Genomic DNA, 23,296 nt, shown 5'->3' with positions numbered 1-23,296 from the left:
GGAGCACAGCTCTCCAGTGACCAACTCTCATCGTCAGGGAGCAAAGCCATGGGAACACAGCCCTCACACAAACACCCTCTCCCTACCCCAGCCCTCATCCCCACTCTGTCCCCAGATTCCCCCCTTCTTTTTTGCCACTCCTTGAGCTCCCCAGGATTTCCACAACCGCCTCCTCTGAGGTCAGAGGTGTCAGCTCATGGTGCACCTCTGCATTGTGGGTGTGCTTTGAGAAATCAAAGCCCTTGTTTACACCTGACTCCTGCGCACAAAAGTATTCTTTACTTTCTCAAAATTGTCTGCTTCTTTTCTGACTGGCCTGTGGGACAGTTTCATGCTGGCTGAATCTTTTTTAAACACCCAACCTTAGCCTTCCCTGACACATTTTCATGCCATTCCCTCCTGTTGCCCACGTCCCTTCTTCACCCTCGCGCTGGAAATCCCGACTGGGAATCCTGGGGCTGCAGGAGCCAAGAGTGGGAAGGGAGACCCATCCACACCTATGTGCACCCCAACATGAGACACAGACACAGCAAAGGCTGGTTTAGGGTTTTTTTGAAGCATAATTATATATTATCAAAAGTAGAAAACCAAGCGAGATAAAATTTCCTGTAATGGCCCGGCAGCGCTGCTGCCTTCTGTGTGATCCACACAGTGAGAAGGGCTCTGGAAAAGCCACTGGAACTGCTCCTGCTTGCAGAGCACAGTCACAGCATGGGGGACTGGGGTTCAGTTGGAGACAGGGAGCCTTCATCACCTTGGAATGCGGCTTCACTCCACATCCAGCACCACGTGGGTTTTCAAGGAAACATCTGGCAGGGTCAGCCCTGAGCAGTGAATGCATCGTGGAAGCTTTTTTTAATAATTCATCACATGCCTGTGTTCTTCCTGCTGCCTTTCCAGCCCTGTGGCACCACCAGAGTCCTGCCTACAGTGGGACAACAGCTGCAGAGCACAGCCAGATGTGCTCCAGCTGGCACACGCGAGCTTGGTGGTGAATCCAGCTGCTCACACCTCAATTAACATGTCAAGCCATGTCCTGCATGTCCTGGGCACCAACCTGTGTCCTGGGCACAAATCCATGCCCAGCCAGCCTGGTGGGAAGCACTGACTATTTCTGGGACCACGGTACTGATGGTTTTAGTTCCTGAGATAAATAAACCCTGCCTGCACTGGGGATTTCACGGTGGCAGGAGAACTGGTTTGAGATTTGGCCTGAGGCTAAGTTTAGGGGGAAGCATCCAGGCAGATGTGGATCATAACCTGGTAACCTGGTCTAGTGGAAGGGGTCCCTGCCTGTGGCAGGGGTTGGAACTGGATGAGCTTTAAGGTCCCTTCCAACCCAAATAATTCTGGGATCCTGTGATCTGCAGCTGGAAGGGGACAAGGAGGAGGCTGGAGAGGAAAGGCCGCTTGAGGAAGCAGGACAGTGGGCAAGCAGCAGGACATGGCTTTTGGCTGTAATTCCAGGTCCTGAGGTTCTGGTCTGCAGCATGAAGAAGATGTGCAATCCTATGAGACCCCCAAAAATGGATTTGGAAAAGGTCTCAAGATAAACCTGGTGGGGAAAAACAAATCAAGCAATGCTGAGCCTTACTGGAGGCCTTACTCTGCCTGGAAGGAAGGACACCTGGGAGTAAAACTCACCATTTTTCTGGTTTAGGCACTTATTTGTTCTGAGAGAACTGCTTTGGCCAGCAGTGCAGCCCCTGGAGACAGCAACCAGATCTCCACACTGGGACAGGCCAGCAGCCTGTGCAGGCACTGGTTAAAGGACACACTTCAAGTCATTGTCACAAATACACCAAAGGCAGAAGGCTCCGGCTGCCTGGCAGGACTGTGACATAAATAAGCTCAAAAAATAACCAGCCCTGGATTTTTATGGCTTTTAAAGGCTTTTGAAGTTCTTCAAAACTGCAAGGAGATGTACTGAGAAGGAAGGTGATGTCCCAGTGATGGAGGAGCACATCAGCCCCGTGGCAGGGGCACTGTGGGGACAGTCTTCGTCCCACCACCTCCTGCCATACCCTATTGACGAGACAGTCACCCCAAAGCTGACCCAAAGTGACAGTGCAGCCATTTACAGGGTCACCCTGGCAACCCAGACAGGTCTGTCCCCTCTCCCAGCTCCCCCAGTCCTTGCTGGGGGCATTTAGGGCCAGCCTTGGGAGTGGAGGTGAAGCACGGTGACCTCAGCTTGCTCCTCACGACAGTCCCCTGCAGGCCACAGGGGTGGGTGTCCCAAAGGTGATGGCACCCCACAAGGGCACCCTCTGTCCCTGTGGGCTCTGATCCCTCTCTGGGGGGACCTGCCACCCCACAGCTGCCTGTGTTGCCAAGGGAAGAGCTTCTCTGCAGACACTTGTGGGCACAGGCGCCCAGGATTGGGCTGATGCTGGCCATCCCAAAGGATAAATCCCCTCCTCCTCCTCCTTCTCCTTTTCCCAGGCAGCCTGGGGCAGGCTGGGCTTCGCTGTCCCTTTGCACCAGGGCTGTGCTCGTGGCTGTGGCCATCCCTGTCCCAGGCGAGGCGATGCCTCCTGTGCTTGCACTGAAATACACAGAGGAGCTCTCGGTTGAATCCGGGGAGAAGCCACCAGGATGGGATGTGGATGGGGGAAAAGCAGGCTCCTGCCCTGCTCCACCCTCCTGTGCCATTCCCACAGTGCCAGCGCTGGGTTTGATGCCTCCCCCATTCCCCACTGCCAGCCCAGAGGGAGGGATGTCCCTCATGGGGAGGGAAAAGTTTGCCCCAGGCTCAACACCAGGGGGTTTCCCCATTGTCCATCCTCCGGGAAAAGCCTCTCCCACGCCACCATCTCCGAAAGCTGCGTTGATCACGGACAGATCTCCCGTCTTCAAGGCCAGCTTCACCAGCAGCCAGTGGTGATGGTCTGTCCAGCTGTCCTCCAAACACCCTTTGGACTGCAGGAGCGATGAGCTGGTCTCATTTTTGGGGTCTGTCTTGGTCTCTTCCCCTGCCAAGGACTCTTCATCTCCCAAAGTCCCTGAACTCTGCCCAGCTTGGGAGCTCTCTCCAGACACCTCCTCATCCCCAGCTGTTGCAGCACTGCAGGTTGTCTCCAGGAATCCCTGCCAGATCTCCGTGGACTTGGGATGAAGCAGGCTGTAGTAAATCACCAGAGCTGTGGCACCTGGAGAGGAGCAGAAAGGTGTCAGTGATGAGTCCCAGCAGCATTTTGGTCAGGTGTGAAGAGGCCAGAACTTGCTGCACCTCCAGATCAACAAGACCTTTGCAAAGACGCTGCTGAGCATCAGGTGTCTGAGCAGCACATCTTTTGAGCATTTATAGGGATGCAAGAATCCCACTTGAGCAGCTTTTGGGAAAGGAAGTGCACAATCAGGCCCAAATTTAATCTGGATTAATTTGCAGACTGAGAGTTGCCCAGCAGGGAGATGAGTGATGCAGGAAACCTTCCATGTCACAGCATCCCCATCCTCTGGCCTTTCAACCAGCAGGTTTTTAAGACACCTTCCTACTTATATCCTAAACACATCCAAGACCAGAGGAATTGCTCCTTTTCCATCCCATTTCTTTAACACAGTTGATCTGAGGGTCTGGGAAGTTGCACAAAGCCCACCCGACTTCCCTCTGCCCCATCCCACTGGGAAAATATGATCCTGCTTGGCACAAAGATGCTCCAAGGGCTGGAGCCCCTCTGCTCTGGAGACAGGCTGAGAGTTGGGGGTGTTCACCTGGAGAAGAGAAGGATCCAGGGAGATCTCAGAGCCCCTTCCAGTGCCTAAAGGGGCTCCAGGAGAGCTGGAGAGGGACTTGGGACAAGGGTCTGGATGCTCATTTCCTCAAACTACTCTCAAAATGTGCAATCCAGGCTCTGAAATCAATGTTCTTACCTATTACAGACCCTGACATGACAGCCCCAGTCACAGTCAGGCTGTTCCTCAGCTCTGCCTGCAGGAACCGGGTGCCCAACAGCAGCAGGAGCGTGTTCTCCATCAGCATTATCTGCAGGGCAGGGGGAAGAGAGTCATTACTTATTTCCTTCTGATGGCTTTAGATCTGCCTCTGACAACAGAAAATACCCAGTTTATAGATTTTCATAGATTCTTAGAACCACGGAATGGTTTGGGTTGGAAGGGACCTTGAAGATCATCTCAGTCCACCCCCTGCCATGGGCAGGGACAACTTCCACTATCCCAGGTTGCTCCGAGCCCATCCAACCTGGCCTTGAACACTTCCCCTGTTACATTTTGCACCTAATTTATCACTTTAAACATAGAACTTGTTGAACTGAACTTTCTGCAAGGTTTTCACCTTTTTTTACCACTGACATTGTAAGGCTGCCTCTAAGGAATCAAAGGCAGCTCAGAAGGGCACATCAGCCTTGGTGAGCACATGGCTTTGTCAGGACACAGTAAAACGCTGGATTTTTAGCAAGTGGTGATATGAGAGATGAAAATGGAGAGTCTGAAGCTGCTGCTTGTCCCCAGCAGCTGCATCCATGTGCAATACAAAATATCCCAGGTACTCACTGCATAAAACACGGCCACCCTGGTCTTGGAGGGGCCAGGCCGGACATTGATGTAGCAGAAGATGTACACAGCTCCCAACAGGCAGTTGAAGAGCCTCCAGCGGCACGGCTGGGCCACGATATCCGTCTGCTGGGCCACCAGCCAGAAGGACATGAGCAGCCAGTGGACACCTGCAGGGAGAAGGTTATGCCTTTTCCTGGTCTTAAAATCAAGAGTCAAACACAGTTAGAAGGGAAAAAGGGATTTTACCTTGGTATTTATTTTAAGGATCCTTAGGTGCACTACGTCCAGGTCAAATGCACCTTAATGCACACCACAATGCACACCCCCAAAAGATCTGGTATAACATTACAGGCCTTACTAATTAGCATATCTATCAAAAATTCCCCAATGAGAGGCTCAAATGAGCCCCCCTCCCCAAGGAGCCTTCCCCTGGATGGTTCTATCTCAGTTTACAGAATGTGTTCTGGAGAGGACCTTGGGGTCTGGGGCACACTGATCCCTAACTACAAAGCCTCTAAGATGTTGAGTGTCCTAGCTTGACAAACAAGTCCAAGAATATAGGCAAAAAGCACTAAGAGTACAGAAGTTATAAAAAGGTATAAAAAGGGTATAAAAGAAAAGGCAAAAAATCATCATGGCATCAAAGGGACTGAATTTGCAAAGCCATTCTTGGGGGATGCTGCCAACAGCCGCAGCACCAGGAGCACGGCAGGACTGATGTCGGGGTGAAATGTGGAGAACGGGATCTCAGGTCTTACCTGCCACAGCGAAAACCCAGAAGGAATAGAGCCTGGCAAAGAGCACCAGGGCCAGGACCCGGGTGCCCAGCATCCCTGTCCTCCAGAGCAGCAGGCACAGGATGACGGCGGCCGGCGGGCTCAGGTGTCCAGGCCTCAGCAGGCAGGTGAAATGGCTGTAGGAGACCAAAGCCCAGGCCAGGGACAGCAGGGACAGCCCTGCACTGACACCTGTAGGGGACAGGGGCAGTCAGGGCTCTGATGGAGGCCCAGATGCATGGCAGGGCCAATTCTCTGTGTTAAGGAGGTGTTGGTAGCACAGCATCCCCATAAAAGCCAGACACCCCTTGATCCTGGCAAGTGAATCACGCAAAGGCCTTAAAGGCCATCCTGTCCAACCCCCTGCAATGAGCAGGGACACCTTCCACCAGACCAGGTTGCTCCGAGCCCTGTCCAACCTGACTTCAATGTTACCAGGGATGAAACTGGAGTATTTCAACTAAATCCTGCTAATTCTGGTCTCTGTGTGCTTGGCATCTCCCTGTGGATACCCTCTGAGTGCTCTCTCCATGGGCAGAGCTCTGCAGCCCCAGGGCAGCTCCATCCCAATCGCTGCCATCGGACCAGAGATGGACAATGAACGAGTGTGACCTTGCACATGTCATGACTCGGCACCCAACATCCCTCTTTGCACACCTGAAAGTTCACCTTTGGGACAAAGCAGCCACCTCTGCATTCAGCCACAGCAGATCTTTCAGCCACACTTGTCCCTGCTGCTCCACATCGAGGCTTCCCAGTCCCTTTGCCGCACGTTCCTCCATCCAGAGGACACACACATCCCTCACCCAAACGCATCGCCCCTCCCCAGCATGAACCATCCTCCTGGGAACTCACCAGGGATGATGCCTGCTGGGTCCACGGCCACCACAACATAGGCCTGGAGCAGGAGGTGAGGCAGGGTCTGCAGCAGGGCCTCCAGGAGCCGCAGGACACAAACGTCCCCGAGCTGAGCCAGCACCTCCCCGGCACCGCCGCCTGTCTCCACCCGCAGAACATCCCAGTACCTGCAAGAGTCACCATCACAAGCTGCCCACCCTGCTTTGGGGAAGTTTGGGGCTGCAGCCAGGTTGTGGAGGCGGGGTGGATCATGGGGAGCATCTCTCACCGCTTCCAGAGGCCCAGCTGCAGGAGGTGGAGCGCCAGGAGCCAGCAGCCAGGCGAGTGTCCGTCTGCCCGGAACCAGAGGATGCTGAGGAGCTGGGCAGCGTAGCCGGGCACCAGGCAGGCGATGGTCAGCCCGAACCAGCCCAGCTGCCCACAGACAAGGTAGTGGATGATGGCACAGAGCCCTGGAGAAAGGCAGAGAGGCGGCGCTGAGGGATGACACAGCCACAACCCCCAGCAACTGAGAGGTGCCATTCACAACCAGAGAATCCCAGACTGGTTTGGGTCAGAAGGGACCTTAAAGCTTATCTCATTCCACTCCCTGCCATGGGCAGGGACGCCTTCCACTATCCCAGGTTGCTCCAAGCCTCGTCCAACCTGGCCTTGGACACATCCAGGGATGAGGCAGCCACAGCTTCTCTGGGCAACCTGTGCCAGGGTCTCCCCACCCTCACGGGGAAGGATTTCCCCCTAATATCCAATCTAAACCAACTCTCTGTCAGTTTGAAGCCATTCCCGCCAGAACTCCATCTCCCAGCCCGCCCAGGGGGTTCGCAGCCCTTGTCCTTATCTCCAGCTCCAAGCCTGCTCCCGGTGGCTTTGTCAGCTGTGGCACAGCCACCGCCACCGAGGGGCCGGGCCCCAAGAAGGGCTCTGATAAAAAAGCTCGGGCTCCAAAATAAACAAATAAATAAATAAATAAGTGGGGGAGGGGGGAGGGAGGAGGAAGCTATTTTTCGTATTAAAAATCCAAGAGGACGGCTGGGCCCTCGGGGGTGCCGAACGCCCGCGCACACCGGGACACCGCGGGCAGAACCGCGCATCTCCCCAAGCGCGGGGGCGCAGGGGTGACCCCCCTCCTCCCGGTTCCCAGGGGTGACCCGAATCCCCCGGGATGGCCGCAGAGGGGTCACTGCCAGCATCCTATCCGCCTTCCCCCCTCCTCCGCGGCAGCGCAGCCCCCCGCGTCCCCGCGCATCCTGCGCGCTCACTCACGGGCGCCGCTCTCCGCCGCCAGCAGCGCCAGGCTGAGCCTGGGGACGGCCCCGCGCATCCTGGGAGCAGGACAGGGAGGAGGAGGAGGAGGGAGGAAGGGGAGGAGAAGGAGGAGGAGGAGGAGAAGGAGGAGGAGGAGGAGGAAAGAGCGGCCGCGGCCGGTCCTGCTCCGCCCGCCCCTCCCCGGCCTCCCCGGCCTCCCCGGGCACCTCCCCAGTGTCCCCTCCCCGGGCAGTGTGACATCACGGTGCTTGCGTCACCCTCGGGGGCTTGGGGACACAGAGACCGACGGGGCTTCACCAGCCCGAGACCCCTGGAGCTACTGTGCGCTGCCACAAGCCCATCCCGCTATCCCCCAAATTGTCGTGCACCGGCACAAGCCCGCTCCGGCGTCCCCCGGGTTCTTGTGCGGTGGGCACGAGCCCATCCTGATGTGCCCCGGGTTCTTCAGAACTGGCACAAGCCCACCCCACTGTTCCCCGGGTTCTTGTGCACTGGCACAAGCCCACCCTCGTGTCCCCCAAGTTGTTGTGCGCTGGGACGAGCCCACCCCGATGTCCCCCGTGGGACGGCCGTGATGTCCCCGTGCCGCAGGGATGAGCACTAGGTGGCAGCTGGGACATGCCGTGCACAGAGCCATAAATTAATCCCGTTCTTTTCCCGCCCTACCACAGAGATGAGGCCGTTGTGAAATGGGATCCCGAGCGTCGGAGGTTGCAGGGGACCTCTTGTGTGCATTTGCTTTTTATCCCGAATTCCAGCCCTGCAGCCTCCATGCCTGATGGTTTTTAGAAAATAAATCCCCAGCAGGTCGCTACAGGAAAAGCCACGAAGAGGGGTTTAATTAAGTCAAAATATCACTGATGGTTTTGGTGGTTTTCACAAAATGCTGCAGGAAGCTCCCAAAACTTTGTACATCAGCTGGGCTGTTGGATGTACCTGTGTTCAGGGGCTTTCATATATTTATTGTTGTTTTTTTAAATTTTATTGAGGTTTTTTTGCAACTGGCAAGAAAGCCCAGGCTCTGCTGTGTAACAGGAGCCACCAAACTGCTCAGAAATGTCCTTGCCTGGTTGTCCCTACTCGTGGGAGCATCCCCAGGCTCTCTGTCAGTCTCCAGCACTGCTTTTCACCAGGAACTTGGCATCTTTGCAGCCTCAACTCCGTCTGGTTGGGTTTGGGGGCCCTTTGGGTGTAAAGGACAACCTGCTTTCCCTCCTGTCCCACTGCCATGCCCGTATTTGTGTTTCATTAATTAATGATGTTGAGCTCCTGGGCCCAGCTCCAGCGAAGCATTTTAATAAAGTCAGGGGTGTAATTAGGGCTCTGGAGCCAAGGGAAGCTCAGCCTTGGCTGCCTCTGTCCTCCACAGCAGCAAATACCACGTGGCCCATTCCTAGAAAATCCAATTTTTAGCATACAAAGCACAACTCAGCCTCTAATGGGCACCAAAGCCCCTTCCAGAGCTGAGAGTGGGATGTAGAAGAACCATTTTTGCAAATTCAGCAGTGAGAAAGCTGCCAGGGTCCATGCAGGCACAGTGTGACCCTTCTTGTCACCCACAGGAGATGTGTGAACCTCATCACCTCATCCCCTCCTGTCCCCCAGCACCGTCATTCCCACCCTGAGGTGTCTCAGCTGTCTTTCCTCGGTCTCTTCTCCTGTGTTCTGAGCCAGGAATAAATCCTGTGCCATCATCACCCTGGAACTACACCAGGCAGAGAAGGAGAAAGCCAGAAGGCCTTCCAGAAGAAATTCCCAGAGCTAGCCACCCTCCCCAGTTTCTCTGCCAGCTTCCAGTTGCTCTGGCTGCCTCCCAGCCACCGGTTTGGCTGCACTTTTCTCTGCTGGATTTCAGCACCCAGGAGCCTCTTTTACTAAGAAACTCCTCAGGTCTCCAACAAAGCTACATCCTGGAGAAGAGAAGGCTCTGGGAACACCTCAGAGCCCCTTCCAGTGCCTAAAGGGGCTCCAGGAGAGCTGGAGAGGGACTTGGGACAAGGCATGGAGGGACAGGACACAGGGAATGGCTTCCCACTGCCAGAGGGCAGGGATAGATGGGATATTGGGAAGGAATTCTTCCCTGTGAGGGTGGTGAGGCCCTGGCCCAGGGTGCCCAGAGAAGCTGTGGCTGCCCCTGGATCCCTGGAAGCATCCAAGGCCAGGTTGGACAGGGTTTGGAGGAATCTGATCTGGTGGAAAGTGTCCCTGCCCATGGCTCCAGCCCTTGGAGCATCTCCACGGCCTCATCTGGACTCTCTCCAGCAGCTCCAAGGCTTTCTTGTGTTGGAGACGCCCAGATCTGGGCTCAGTGCTCCAGATGAGCTGCCCACAGGTGACATCACACAGACCCAGCTGTCCCTCACAGTGCTGAGCCCCTTTCCAGCCCAGATGTTTGGCTGCACATCTGTCAGCAAACACCTCGCAACACCTCAGGGAAGGGTTTCAGCAACAGCCCCGCCCTGATGGACCCGGGGACCAGAGCACATCTTCTGCAGGTCCTTCCCTTGCCTGAGGTGATGCAGCAGAGCAGCTCTGACAGGTGATTGTGGATAATGCCAGGAGATGCAGAGATTATATTTTTCCTCTGTAAAATGTACATTTTTCTTGCTGTACAACGGCGATTCTCAGAACAGCTGGTCCTGGCACCCACCAGAGCATTTGCCTTCCCGGATTAGGTGCAAAGGACCCAGTTCCAAAGCTGTTCGTGGGAGCTGCTCTGTAAAAGTGACCACAGCACAATTATATTTAACCACGTTGTGGGACCTAATACTTTCAACATGTGAGTATTTAACCTCAAAAAAAGCAAAAATGAGAAAAGAAAAGCACCCAAAGGAGCAGCCCAGAGAGACAAGAAGCCTCCGGGCAGCCTGAAAGATGCTGAAAAGGCTGTGCTCGAAACCTCAGTGAAATAGTTGCTTTGACTGGGAGAGAAAACAAAGACATCTAAGAAAAATCCCCGCAGGGCATGAAGGGCGAGCCCAGGGAGGCTCTTGCAGGGGATGAGCTCAGCCGTGCTCCAGCAGCTGCCAGAGAACGGCAGCTCCCATGGAACGGGGCCGGCCGGATTCAAGTAGGAAAGAGGGATAAAAAGACGGTGAAGATCCCTTTGCAACCGGAATTTATAGAAAATTCCACATATAAATGAGTGGAAAGCCGGGAGCCGTTGGAGGAATCCTTGGTGAGAAAGGAGGATGCTTAAGAGTGCTGTGCTCAGAGAACTCTTCTGTCCCTAGCAAAAGAGTAAAGATTATAATAAAACTAAAATTGCTGGGCATGGGCTGTAAAAATTTCCACGAAGAGATATGGCATAAAATATCTTACGTGCCAGGCAGGTAACCCAGTAATGAAAATGATTTGGTGCAAAAATTTGAAAAAAAACAAACCACTTTTTCCTTTTTTATTCATAACACTTAGGGTTTTCCTCTCTCACTTTTTTCCCTACCATTTCCTAGTGCAGATCTTTTCCACGTTCTTGATTGTGCCTTCCAACAGCAGCAATGATGTAGAAGTAATCACAGCTCACTAACCCTCTTCCTAAATTTCCAAGGAAGAACTACCTTCCTGTTTAACGTAGGTTTGGTGGGTTTGATTTTAACATCATTCCAGCTGAAGGGTTTTTTTTTTGGCTATGGTGATACATTGTTCATGTTTGTAAGGAAATATAAAACCTCTGAAACTAGATGGAAACAGACCTTGAGTGAGCTGCTGTGCCCAAAGGGTTGCTCAGAGGGAGGTGGCCCAAGGTGGTTTTTCTCATCTCAACACATTTCCTGAGGCGATGCTGCAATGGTTTGAAAGCCAAATTTCGGTTCCTCTTAGGAGGACGACAGCAAAGAGGATTCATTGGGCGTCCTCAGAGCTCCCCAAAACCTCACTGGCCACCAGAAAGCTGTGGAGGTCAAACATCCCTCACCACCCTCCAGAAACAGCACAAACCCACGCTCTGCTCCTTCATCCGGGAGGTTGACACAGATCCTGGGACTGTTCCAGCCTAGAGCCTCCTCCTACCTGGTAATGACCAAAATATGCTCATTATTCAGCCCCTCTTAAAAGGTTTTGTCCTTCTTAAATGGGCTGGAGACTTCATATCTTTCATGTTTATCTGCATTTTGTTTTATAGCCTTAACTGTGCAGTGACTCCAGTCTGACACGAGCCAGTTCTGGAGGTGTCAAATGTTGATAAGGGAGAAGAGCTTTCATTGGCTGCAGGAAATGCAGATACTCAAAAAATTTATCCTGGAAATCATGCAATTCTTGAGGTGAAGAAAAAGCAACAGCCTCTAAGCAGGAATAAGGAGAAGTTGGATTTTGATTTAATTGTGAAGGAACTTTTTCTGCTCTCTTTTTATTAGACAAACTTGAGAACACTCATGGGTTTGTTTTACATAAATCTAGCAAAAATTGTCTCATTTTCCTTTCTGAATTAACAGCTTTAACTTCCATAAGGCAAATCAAATTTATTGCAATGCATTGCAAAGTATTGAGAAATCAAGGATAAATACCTGGTTACTTGATGCATTAGTTACAAGGGGGTTTAAAATTGAAATTTTTGCATGGAAGTTTTATTCCTGTGCCATGATCCTATGTGTGCTCCAGAAAAACCTTGGGACAATAGACATTATCATGACAAAAATGTGTAATAACTTCTTTTAGGTAACTGCCAGGTCCTGAAGAACATTTCTCCATGTCCCTTCTGGGACTGGAGGGACAAACCTCTAACCAATGTCCTGGTCTCCTTTCTCTGCAGTGACCTGAGTTCCCAGCCCACTGTCTGCCATGAAAATCCTTCCTTTTCTCCTTGTTTTCCTTTTGGTGGCATTCCACGGAGCTGCAGGTAAGATGTAAATGAAGGTGAGGGACCAAAGAGAAGATGTTGGTGTCTTGCAAAGGTCTCCTGTCCCCTTTGGAATGTGGCCAAGCTGCCTCCTGCAAAGAATCCTCACACAAATCATTCAAAATTTGTTGGCAGATTACAGATGAAATTAGCAGACAAATACTCCAAGTATCACTTTGAAAGCATGAGGGGCAACCCCAAAATTACCATTCAGCACCAACATTTTCCCTGTTAAACCCTGCAGGATTGTCCTTAAATCACTTTCCCTCTGAGTCACACAACAAACAAATTAAATCATAATCAAATATTGTTAAAGCACACAGAAAAAATAAAAAGGAATCTGGTCCCATGTTCTTCAACTATCCTTTGCTTTAGGAGCTGGGACATGGGGTGGAAAGGCACAAAATCATGAGTTAAGGTTTAAATGCTACTGGCAGCATCTCCTTGGTGGAGAAACCTGTTCAGCCATAAGGGGTGGTGTAGGCTGTGCCTGTTGGGGGGCTGCAGATGAGTCTGGAACCCCAAACCAACTCTATTGTCCAGAAAAAGGGATTGTATTTTAATATCAGCCCTGAAAATGGCATGGCTACGTTTGCAGGGCACTCTGTGCACAAACAAGGGCTGGTGGAGTTCTGATCTCTGTGGGAACAGGGTGGAAAGCATCCTCTGGGGAAGTAAGGATGGGAAAAGACTGTGATGAATTGCAGAAGAGTAGAAATGTGGGAGAAGTGTCACATATATCCCTGGAGAAATTTAAAATATGTGTGGATGTGGCACTTGGGGACATGGGTTAGTGGTGGACTTGGGAGTGCTGGGTTAACAATTGGACTTGATGATCTTAAAGGTCTTTTCCAGCCAAAATGAGTTTGTGATTCTATGATTCTGTGTGGTTGTCTGATCTTATTCTTGCCTGGGCCCCTGCTTATGGCACTTCCCAGAGGCAGTTCACTGGGCAGAGTTCCTCTGGTCTGTTTTATGTCCTTATTTAACACACAGTGCATGTTTGGGCTGTTTTCAGTAGGATCTTCTGGGTATGTTAAAGCAAGAAATTTATCTGTATCTGGGAAAAAAGTGTTTCTGAGAGCTCAGAGTGCTCACAGTCACCTCTGCAGTGCCCCACAGACAGATAGTTTGAGACCAGGAGTGTTTTATTCACCCTTCCAAGAACTCCTTTATTTCTCCCTGGGATTTTCTGGGTGTGCATGTATCACTCCACTCACATGCTGGGAACCCAGCACACCAGGGATGTGCAGGATGCACTGTGCATATGTAATATCCATTACCTCTCTGCTGGAACGAGCTCCCGGTCTCTGAATACGCTGAGCTTAGCGTTGTTCCATGGATGAGCTGGAAACTGGAATTAATTGGTTCATGTGCACTCAGTCAGGTGCATCCAGAACACATCAGCTGCCAGGATACATCTTTATTAATTGACCAAGCAGGGCCAGGAAACCTCCTGCCTAATTGCTAGTCTGCTCCCTGGGGTTGTTTTGATCCTTGACAATTAGCACTTCCACGGATAAAAGCTGTTCTGGGAATAGCACAGAAGGCAGTTTGAACGCGGGTATCCTATTTTAGCAGGGAATTCAGTTTAGCCACGTAGATAACAGCAATTCCAGGCTGTTCAGACCCAGAGGGTAATGCCTGGTGTGCAGGGTTTGGTGGCATGGAAGTGTTGTTCTGCAGGGATTGATTAACTTATCCATGTCTGGGAGCCATCCCTGCGGACTTCTGGACACCAGGACCTGTTTGAGACATGGGTGAAATGTATAAGGAGGGAAACAGCCAAATCTATACAACCATGGAATCAGGGAATGGTTTGGGTTGGAAAGGACCTTAAGGATCATCTCGTTTCATCCTCCTGCCATGGGCAGGGACACCTTCCACTAGCTCAGGTTGATCCAAGCCCCGTCCAACCTGGCCTTGGACACTTCCAGGGATAGGACAGCCACAGCTTCTCTGGCCAACCTGTGCCAGGGCCTCCCCACCTCCAAAATAAAGAAATTTCTTCCTAAAACCTAATCTAAATATCTCCTCTTTTAGTTTAAAACCATTCCCCTCTGTCCTATCACTGTCTGCTTACATTAAAAGTCTCTTACCCTCTTTTTTATATAAATGGGACCCTCCCAGATGAGCTGGTGCATCTCTCCTGAACTTCGACCTACAAGGCTTTAAGAGCTGCTAAGTGCCCACTTACTGTTTTCTATCAGCTCTCTGATGCTCGTCCCTAAAATCTGGGTTCCTAAGGGAGTCCTGGGCTTGGAGACATATCAGAAGAAGGAATTAAAGCATTTGCTTGGTTGTTCCACCCACAGACCTCCTCCTCTGAGGAGGAACTGTCATGACTTTGTCAGCTCACAGGGATTAAGCAAAATGCAAATCCCTACCAGAAATAAAATGTCTCCCATTTTTGTTTATTTGTTGGTTTATTTGTTCTTTTTTAAGGTAGAAGCTTGGCAAGACCCAGGAGACCTTACATGGAGTGTGGATATCGTGGGACTTTCTGCCACAGGGGGAAATGCCCTCGTGGCAACGATTACTTGGGGTCATGTCGTTTTGGGTATAATTGCTGTAGATGGTAAGTTTAGGATTTATCTGGGGCAAAGACGACTTCCCAAATTATCATTTGAATCCCAAGTAGCAGGATTTTTCTCAAAATCATAATTCTGGAAACCCTGGAATATTCTTTCCTCTGTGCAGGTTGTAGTGTGGCTGATGGCGGAGAATCTCCGGGAATGATCACTCTTGACACTGTTGGATTCAAGGAGTTGTTGGACCAGCCACCAAGGATTTGCCATTCTCTTTTCAATAAAAGCAAGATCTTGGGAGGTTGCATGGCTGCCCTGTGTGGTGTTGTCATTCATTTTCAATAGTAGTTCATTTCTCAAGTCTTATTTCCACTTAGAATTTTAAACAAGAATTCTGAAATCAATCTAAACTTGCCAGGAATGTGTAGTTCACTAAAATATTTTCCCCTCCTGGGCTGCTGATTGAGAGAGTGCTGGCAAGTTCTTCACACATGCCTGCTAGGGAATTCTCTGTTGTGACTATAACTGGGATCAGTCACCATTTCCACTGGGAGCACAAAAGTCTTCTCCAGTGTGATGCTTCACAGCACCTCTGCTCTGAAAACTTGGGGCTCCCATCTCCTCAGAGCTTTCAGACCAGGGAACAGCATTTTATTTTATTATAGGAACTAAAGGCGCACCGAACAGGACAAATTGGTAATTTGAAGTGCAATTTTACCCTTGGTTTTTCTGTCTGATGTAAATTTGGAGTGAATCTGCAAAATTTGTATCAGCTGCAGTAGCAAATCAGGAGGTCAGGGTTAGACCTGTGACATTGCTTGAGGCAATTATAGAAACGTGCGAGGGGCCAATTCCTCGGTGACTTTGATCACTTCTCTTCTAAGAGATTTACCCTGTCCTGCCCTGGACCACAACAGAAACCTCAGAAGGTGCAGCTCCTGTCTCTGCAGCTGTTCCTGCACAGTCAGGAGCATCCTTGTGCTGACATGGAATCCTTGGTGCCCAGAGAAGCTGTGGCTGCCCCATCCCTGGAAGTGTCCAAGGCCAGGTTGGATGGGGCTTGGAGCAACCTGGGATAATGGAAGTTGTGGGGTTGATTGAGATGACCTTTAAGGTCCCTTCCAACGCAAACCATTCTGGGATTCTGTGAAGGGAGGAGCAGTAATGGTTGACTTTTTAAGGGAAGCAACCAACCCAAGCGCAAAGGACTGACTCAAAGCCCTGAGCTCCCCATTTGTTGCAGAGCATCTGCCCACCCCTCACAGAACCACAGAATCACAGAATGTTTAGGGTTGGAAGGCACCTCTGGAGACCACCCAGTCCAACCCTCCTGCCAAGGCAGGGTCACCTGGAGCAGGTGATACAGGGACACATCCAGGTGGGTTTGGAATGTCTCCAGACAGGGAACTCCACGGACTCCCTGGGCAGATGTTCCAGTGCTCTGACACCCTCAACATAAAGAATTTCTTCCTCATGTTGAGGTGGAACTTCTTGTGTTTTATTTTATGACCATTGCTCCTCATCCTGTGACTGGGCACTACAGAACAGTCTGTCACCATCCTCTGACACCCCTTGGAGATATTTATATGGATTGTTGAGACCCCCTCTCAGTATTCTCCAGACTGAACAGGCCCAGCTCCTGCAGTCTCTGGGCCTGCTCAAAGCAGAGGTTTCTGCAAATGGCTCTGCCACCATTGAAACCACAGCCTTGGGCAGGGCAGGAAGCTGGGCCAACAGCCTCCTCCCAGGGATCTCCCTGGAGGGAAACCTGAGGAAGTTGCCAAGTGGAGCCAAACCAGCAATTTACAGTTGATGTCCTAAGGAGGTTTTGCACAATCCACAGTAGGTGAGTGTTTCACAAACGGGAATGGCACAAGAATTTTGCTCAAAGAGTGAGGACTTTGCAGGGAGGGTTTAGCCCTTGTAATATTAGGTTAATCTGTCTGTGGCCAGCATCACTCAGAATCCAGTCTCATCATGCTTTTAGCTCACCACCACAAATATCTGTCCTTGCCTTTATGGCTGGGGAATGGCTTCAAGAGCCAGCTTAGAGCAACACAGGCTGAAACTCCCTAGGATCCATGCTGTGCATCTCCTCCCCATTTCTTATCCCAATTCCATCTCCTCAATACTCTACATGTTTAAATTAATAGAATCAGAGAATCATAAAATGGTTTGGGTTTGAAAAGACCTTAAAATCATCTAGATCCAACTGCCCTGTCATGGGAAGGGACATCTTCCACTATCCCAGGTTGCTCCAAGCCCCATTCAACGTGGCCTTGGACACTTCCACTTCCACTTTAGCTGATGCATGTGCTAAAGAGCAACAGCACAGAGATGCAGCTAATTGCTACCTTAATGAAGCTCTGTAAGGAGCCTGAATACTGGCTGTAGCTGCTTCCAGTCCCTTGCCTCCTGGGGTTTTGATGCCAAGACAGCTCAGTAGATATTAAAAAAAATTGGGGCATGGCCTTTTCCCCTTTTTCCTGGCTGTGTTTGTAGGATCAGGATTTCCTTCAGTGGTGAAGGAAATAAGAAGCTGTCCTGAGTGCTCTGACTACCATGGCAGAGTTGTAGTGATCCTCCTGGGTACAGATCTGCAAATACTTTGTACAATTTCCCTCACTGGGGAGTGAAAAAAACAATGAAATATGGTGAGTTGTGGGAATCAAAGGAATATTCATGTATTGCCCAGAGGAGCTGTGGCTGCCCCATCCCTGGAAGTGTTCGAGGCCAGGTTGGATGGGGCTCTGAGCAACGTGCGATAGTGGAAGATGCCCCTGCCCACGGCAGGAGGATGAAACCTCCTGGTCCCTTCCAAACCAAATCATTGTGTGATTCCATGATTCATGTGACTGCTCAGTGAATTCACATCATGCACGAGTGTGTTTTTAACATCCATCCACAAACACGTACCCATAACTCTTGATGAACCCGCAGCAACGCTGGGAACTGAATGAAGATGCACCATCAAACAATAAAGGGTTACACACAGCAAACTCCACCAAACAAAGCCACAATTAAAGCTTGTCCTTCCCGGGATTGCCGGTTGGATGGGGATGTCACCCCAAGTGGCGTCTTCCTGGTTATTTTCAAGCGAAGCATAGAGAGCACGCTTCCCATGGGGGGAGGAGGACAGAGCTCCTTTGTGTGGTGAAAGCTGATGGTTTGCCAAGGCCTAACGAACAGGGATGCTGTGTGTGCGTCCCCAGAGGTGTCCAGCAAACCGCAGCACCGAGCGGCCCTTACGCAAGACGGGATGACACAAGATCCTGGGCTGGAGGCCTGGGAATCCTTCTCAGGTGTCAGAGGAGGAAAGCTCTGCTTGTTTTTCTCTGCCAGGGGAAGAAACAGAAAAAGGAGCTTTGGGGCTGGGCATTTTGAGGACTCAGCCCTCCCAAGGGACATTGTGCCACGTGGAGAGACCAAACTGCTGCTGCTGGTGCCAGGAAGCTCCGACCCTGGGCTGCCGAGTCCATCCTCCCAGCAGTGACTGGTCACCATCCCCTCTCCTCAGTTTTGTCCCCGTGCAGGTGCTACACGGCCTGCAGGAAAGGACCCTTCCATTCACCTCTGCCTCCTTTCTCTTCTCCCCAGAGCTGTGACCCTGCCGGCCACTCCCAGGCATGCGGCTCCTGCCTGTCCTCTGTGCTCTGCTCCTCCTGATGCTCCAGGGAGTGAGAGGTAAGAAATGTGGGGGGGTTGCCCTTTGTCAGTGTTTTTGTAGGGAGGATTTGCCAGCTGAGCTGGTGAGGCACGTGTAAGTTGTGCTGGTGGCTGTGCCATCCTCCCTGGCGTCTCTCTCACCCCACAGCTTTAAGGAGAGACTCCAGCTGCAGGTTCTGCTGTTGGGACCAGAGCTGGGGCATTGTACTAAAGCCCTCATCCTTCCCAAACTGGGATTTGCTCCCTCTCCATGCCTCCTGACCCTTGTCTTTCTGAGTCAGCAGCACGGGGCACAGCAGCCCTGCTGGAGAGGAGGAGGAGAAGGAGGAGGGAGGAAGGGAAATCCTGCTTCCACCTTCGGAGTTCTCCCTTGGTCCAGGAGGGAGGCAGCAGGCACGATGGAGACCTCTCCAGGAGCCTGCTTAGGGGTGTAGTGAGTGTCTCCCATCCAAGTGCTGTAAACTCACCTCGATTTCTGCTGCACACACCTGCTCAGCATTCGTGGCAGAGGACAAGCAGGGCTGGGCTAACGCTGGCCACGCAGGGAGCAGGGGCTGTGCTCAGCATCTCGGCTGAAAGTCTCCTCTCTCCGTGCCCTGCAGGGCTGTCCCCGGGCCGAGCATCAGCCCAGGACTGCGAGCGCCGCGGGGGATTCTGCTCCCACCGCTCCTGCCCGCCGGGGATCGGCCGCGTCGGCCTCTGCTCCGAGCAGGAATTCTGCTGTCGGATGTAAGTTTAGGTCTGCCCGGAGGGCTCAGGTTGCTGCCTGTTGGGGAAGAAGAAAGGGGAATATGCAGCCCAGGGGGACAGGGACATTCCTGAGCCCTCGCTGCTGCCCTGGCTGGGACAGGCACTGCCAGACCTTTCCTCCCACAGGCGGTGGTATCCCTGATGGGCTCCTGGACCCCCGAGCAGGACACCAGCCCGTGCCCTCGCTGCATGGTGGGGACGATGCTGCCTGGAGGCACCAAGGACTGCCAGGGGCAGCAGCAACCCTGGACAGCCAGACCTTGATCCCGTGGGAATCCCTTGTCCCAGTGTCCCCAATACAAGGTGGTGGTCATTCCCGCTGCCAAGATGTGTGTCCTGGGTGTGCATCTCTTTCCTCTGCGTGTAGGGAAGGGCAGAGAGGACGGGGGGAATTCCTGACAGACATGGACACACAAACACTGTCCCACTACCCACCCTCTCTCCGTGCTGGCTTCAGCCACACCAGCATCTCCACCCATGGTGGGAGGGAGGACACATGTGACACTCACAGGGACCAGCCTTTTGGCTCAGCGAGGGGACCCCAGCACTGCACACTCAGGGTTAGGGATGGGGGTTTCTACGACACCCCTCATTTCAGTGGGGACCTGCTGGTTGTCCACTGGCTCCCAAGCTGGGCCAGGAGTCCTTGTGGGGGCTGTTCTATGGGACACATACTGCTGTGATGTCCTTGGGTCCCTCCCCAGCTGTGGGGCCTGGGTGGGGGGCACCAAGGGGTTGTTGTGGGGTCCAGGGGTGTCTGAGGGGTGGGAGAAGTCATTCTGCTCCAGAGGGACTGATGGCTGTGCCATGGGGCTTCTCAGGAGCTTGGGATTGAGTTGGGCGTCAGTGCTGGGAGGGTTCAAGACCTGGGGTAGGGGTGGGGGGCTCAGTTAGGAGCCCAGGTGGGTGGATGATCCTTGTGGCAGATGCAGCATGCTCAGCTCAGGGGTGCCATGGGGGTGGCCCCTGCACTGCCATGGGGCAGTGACCTTGGGCCTGCAGGGACAGGGGACACCCACTGCCCCCCTCCATGGAGCAGGGCAGCCAGGGGGCAGAGCAGCCTCTGCTGGGGCATTGGGCATTGCTGTAGGTACAGAGAAGGCCAGATCAGGATGCCAGATATGGGTCCAACTCTGAGTCTGGGTCAGCAAGGCCAAGCTGCAGCTCTGATGGGGTCGAGCACAAGATGCCCAGGTCAGAGCAGCTCCCCTGGGCAGGGTTGGCCCCAGCTGTGGCCTCCCTGCAGTGGGGACCAAAAGCCCTTTCCACACCTGGCTGTGCTGGCCCTGGGCTGGTCCTGAGAATGGTTCCAAACCTCCATGAGTGAGGATATTCCAAGGTCCTTACACACACAAAGACCCATCAATAGACACCCAATTCTACTTCTATGGATTGATGTTCAAGGGATGTCCCCATCATGTATCAAATCCGTGTTGGACGGGGCTTGGAGCATCCTGGGATAGTGGAAGGTGTCCCTGCTCATGGCAGGGGTGGAATGAGGGAATCTCTAAGGTTGCTTCCAAACCATTCCAGGATTCCATGCATGTCTCTGAGAGATGACACCAGATCCTGTGTCCCTGATTCATCCAACCTCAAGCCCCATTCTTCTCTCCAGGATCCAGCTCCAAGAGCTTTGGTCTCTCTGATCAATGGACCAGAGCTCTGCAGACACACCACAGACATTGTTTGGACAAAAAAGAGTTAGAAATAAAGTTTACTAGGAACATAGGACAGATAATGAGAAGCATGTAGGGCGTGGCCAGAAAGCAGCCATGGATACATTGCTTCTTTCTGTCTCATGACCTTTCCTCCATGAGACGCCTTGATCTTTATGTTGCTAAAACACCACAGAATTCCTATAAATCCAAAAACTCTCCTGATCAAGTCCACATCTCAAGGCCTGATAAGGCCCTAGTCACCTTCCTTCACTAATCTCCCATAGATTGCATATTTTTACGCAGCATTTTGCTGCTGTTGAACCACATTTGTGGATTTTGTACCAAGTAGGGCAGTTTTAAAAGCAGTGGATTCAGACAGAATGAGGTGAGGTATGGTCTCACCTGATTGCATTTCCTCTTTTCATTGTTTATCTGAGTAGACATCAGAAAGGCAACCCTAAGGTTATCACTTCCTGGCAGGTCAAATGCAAGTCCCCTTGGCAAGGATGAAGCTGTTCTTGTCACGTTAAAAGAGAAGGAAATCAAAATTTTTTGAATGTTTCTGTGCATCGCACAGTATGAGCTCACTAAGCAAACTGATGTGACCGGAAGAGACAGATATTTTATCAAAGAATCACAGAAGGGTTTGGGGACAAAGGGGCTTTTAAGGTCAACCAATTCCAACCCTCCTGCCATGGGCAGGGACACCTTCCACTATCCCAGATTGCTCCAAGCCCCATCCAACCTGGCCTTGGACACTTCCAGGGATCCAGGGACAGCCACGGCTTCTCTGGGCAACCTGTGCCAGGGCCTCACCCCCATCATAGGAAAGACTGGTTGGGACTGGTTCCTACTTCTGCCTGCACCCACCAGCCTGTTTTGCCCATCCCAGGCAGTTAATGCCAGGCAACCACAGCCCGGCGCCGCTGTGCCGCGGGTGTCACAAGAGGTGTTGCATGGGGACAACGGTGACGATTGCAACAGCCCCAGGAGGCACCTCAGCCTCTGCCATTGCATCAGAGAGGGATAAGGAGAAGCCCCAGCATCCCCACATGGATGGGTGGCTTTGTGATTGGCCAAGGGGAGATGTGTCAGCAAAAATCATTGAATGTCCCCATGGCTTGCAACGATATAAAATCAGAGCGTTTTGGCCAAAAAAGTGCTCCTTGGACCCAAGGGCCACTGGCCACAAGTGATTCCTGTTGGGTTTGTTGCTGCCTGAACACCAAGATCTTCATCAGGTAGGTGACTGTAGGGTCTCCTGGAAAAGAATCAGATGAGGGAATGGATTTCCTAGAAACTGAAACATCATGAAATGCTCCTGAGGTTGGCAGGGTATCACAGACCGAAGAATTGTTTTTAAGAGGAAAGTGGAGGAATCATCATCTGCTGTGGCTGGAAGCAGCCCCTCTGCAGTGTGGCGAACCACAGAGCCCAGGCTCCTGCCCCACCTGGGGTCCTGCATGTCCCCATTGCCTTGGTGTCCCCTCTGCAGCCCTGTGAAGAGCCGCGAGAGGCAGCAGCCATGAAGATCCTGTTCCTGCTCTTCCCCCTGATCCTCCTGCTGGTGCAGGGTGCTGCAGGTGAGAGGGGAAGAGGGGAGATGGGGACAGGTGTGATCCTCCACTACTGGGGTTTTCCATGTCCTGAGATGTTGGATTAGTGGGAGTGATGCAAAGGTAAGGGGGGATTGAGGTGTTTGTCCAGTGGTTGTTCAACAGGACACAGACTTGGAGTGGAGAGAGACCATGGAAGTAGAATCCTGGTTTCTTTTGTGGGTCAGGAAGGGGTTTGGTTTCAGGCTTCCACCCTGCACCCAGCTGTTCCTGTTTGGGTGCCTCTGGATGTTCTTTTGCCCTGTATGTGATCTTTGCTGTGGGGAGGTTGGAGCTGAGCCCATCCACTGGCCAGAAATGCACAAACAGCATCAGCCTTTTGCAACCACACACTGCTCTCCCAGATGATTGATTTAATTGTTCTGTGTTTCTTTCCCCATGGAAACCCAAAATGCAGCTGGATGCAGGCAAAGAGGGGGATACTGCACTTACGGGAGATGCCAGTTCCCTGCAAGACCCATTGGAAGATGCACACTGTACAGTGTGTGCTGCAAGAGATAAGGTCTGGAATCCTGGCAGAGGAAAGAATTTCCTCCTTTGTTCACAACGAAATGTATTGCAAATTTATTTCCTGTCAATGTCTGATAAAGAACCTCCTGTTTCATTCCTTGTGGGAAAGATGCCCAAGACGGGAGGGAAAAATCCTTCTGGGTATGATCTGCCTTGAGTGGGGCTGCAGCAGCCCCAGGTCAGCCAGGGCCTCCCCACTCTCCTCCAGCCCCAGGAGGCTCATTCAGGCTCTGCACAGGACTCACCAAAGCCACCAAAGAGTGAAACACTCCCTGTCCTTGGGCAGCACCGAGGACATGATCCAGGTTTTGCTGCATCT

General features: G+C 52.1%; 4 protein-coding genes across 4 annotated transcripts; 3 read left to right on the top strand and 1 right to left on the bottom strand.

Annotated features, from left to right (window-relative positions):
* Positions 1 to 535: 535 nt before the first annotated feature.
* XKR5 (XK related 5) lies at positions 536 to 7,530 on the bottom strand. The gene is made up of 7 exons (XM_042032945.1): positions 7,413 to 7,530; positions 6,418 to 6,601; positions 6,147 to 6,316; positions 5,274 to 5,483; positions 4,513 to 4,682; positions 3,874 to 3,985; positions 536 to 3,152 (listed from the first exon to the last, which is right to left on the bottom strand). The coding sequence occupies exons 1-7, from the start codon at positions 7,468 to 7,470 to the stop codon at positions 2,086 to 2,088; spliced, it is 1,971 nt and encodes a 656-aa protein (XP_041888879.1). The 5' UTR covers positions 7,471 to 7,530; the 3' UTR covers positions 536 to 2,085.
* Positions 7,531 to 11,250: 3,720 nt separating this feature from the next.
* On the top strand, positions 11,251 to 14,831 carry LOC121666984 (gallinacin-4-like). The gene is made up of 3 exons (XM_042033036.1): positions 11,251 to 11,426; positions 12,163 to 12,249; positions 14,695 to 14,831. The coding sequence occupies exons 2-3, from the start codon at positions 12,192 to 12,194 to the stop codon at positions 14,829 to 14,831; spliced, it is 195 nt and encodes a 64-aa protein (XP_041888970.1). The 5' UTR covers positions 11,251 to 11,426; positions 12,163 to 12,191.
* A 3,077-nt stretch (positions 14,832 to 17,908) lies between these two features.
* On the top strand, positions 17,909 to 19,525 carry LOC121666977 (gallinacin-5-like). The gene is given in 4 exon segments (XM_042033021.1): positions 17,909 to 18,079; positions 18,375 to 18,461; positions 19,046 to 19,172; positions 19,320 to 19,525. Coding segments are annotated over 4 exon segments (369 nt in total). The 5' UTR covers positions 17,909 to 17,940; the 3' UTR covers positions 19,336 to 19,525.
* Positions 19,526 to 19,959: 434 nt separating this feature from the next.
* Positions 19,960 to 22,976, top strand: LOC121666978 (spheniscin-1-like). The gene is made up of 3 exons (XM_042033022.1): positions 19,960 to 22,092; positions 22,186 to 22,434; positions 22,865 to 22,976. The coding sequence occupies exons 2-3, from the start codon at positions 22,377 to 22,379 to the stop codon at positions 22,966 to 22,968; spliced, it is 162 nt and encodes a 53-aa protein (XP_041888956.1). The 5' UTR covers positions 19,960 to 22,092; positions 22,186 to 22,376; the 3' UTR covers positions 22,969 to 22,976.
* Positions 22,977 to 23,296: the final 320 nt, after the last annotated feature.

The sequence above is a fragment of the Corvus kubaryi genome, unplaced genomic scaffold (assembly GCF_017639235.1).
Source record: "Corvus kubaryi isolate FWS band 111438036 unplaced genomic scaffold, C.kubaryi_AGA036_p1.0 37354, whole genome shotgun sequence".
Taxonomy (NCBI): domain Eukaryota; kingdom Metazoa; phylum Chordata; class Aves; order Passeriformes; family Corvidae; genus Corvus; species Corvus kubaryi.
This window is presented reverse-complemented; position numbering and strand designations above follow the sequence as displayed.

Bases quoted from the DNA above. Each gene is read 5' to 3' on its own strand.
- XKR5 (XM_042032945.1), bottom strand. From the start codon at position 7,470: ATGCGCGGGGCCGTCCCCAGGCTCAGCCTGGCGCTGCTGGCGGCGGAG. The intron at 4,683-5,273 runs GTAAGACCTGAG...TTCTCCCTGCAG, and splicing joins CTGGGTTTTCGCTGTGGCAG to GTGTCCACTGGCTGCTCATG. The intron at 3,153-3,873 runs GTAAGAACATTG...GCTCCTCTCCAG, and splicing joins CATGTCAGGGTCTGTAATAG to GTGCCACAGCTCTGGTGATT.
- LOC121666984 (XM_042033036.1), top strand. From the start codon at position 12,192: ATGAAAATCCTTCCTTTTCTCCTTGTTTTCCTTTTGGTGGCATTCCAC. The intron at 12,250-14,694 runs GTAAGATGTAAA...TTCTTTTTTAAG, and splicing joins GGCATTCCACGGAGCTGCAG to GTAGAAGCTTGGCAAGACCC.
- LOC121666978 (XM_042033022.1), top strand. From the start codon at position 22,377: ATGAAGATCCTGTTCCTGCTCTTCCCCCTGATCCTCCTGCTGGTGCAG. The intron at 22,435-22,864 runs GTGAGAGGGGAA...CCCAAAATGCAG, and splicing joins GCTGGTGCAGGGTGCTGCAG to CTGGATGCAGGCAAAGAGGG.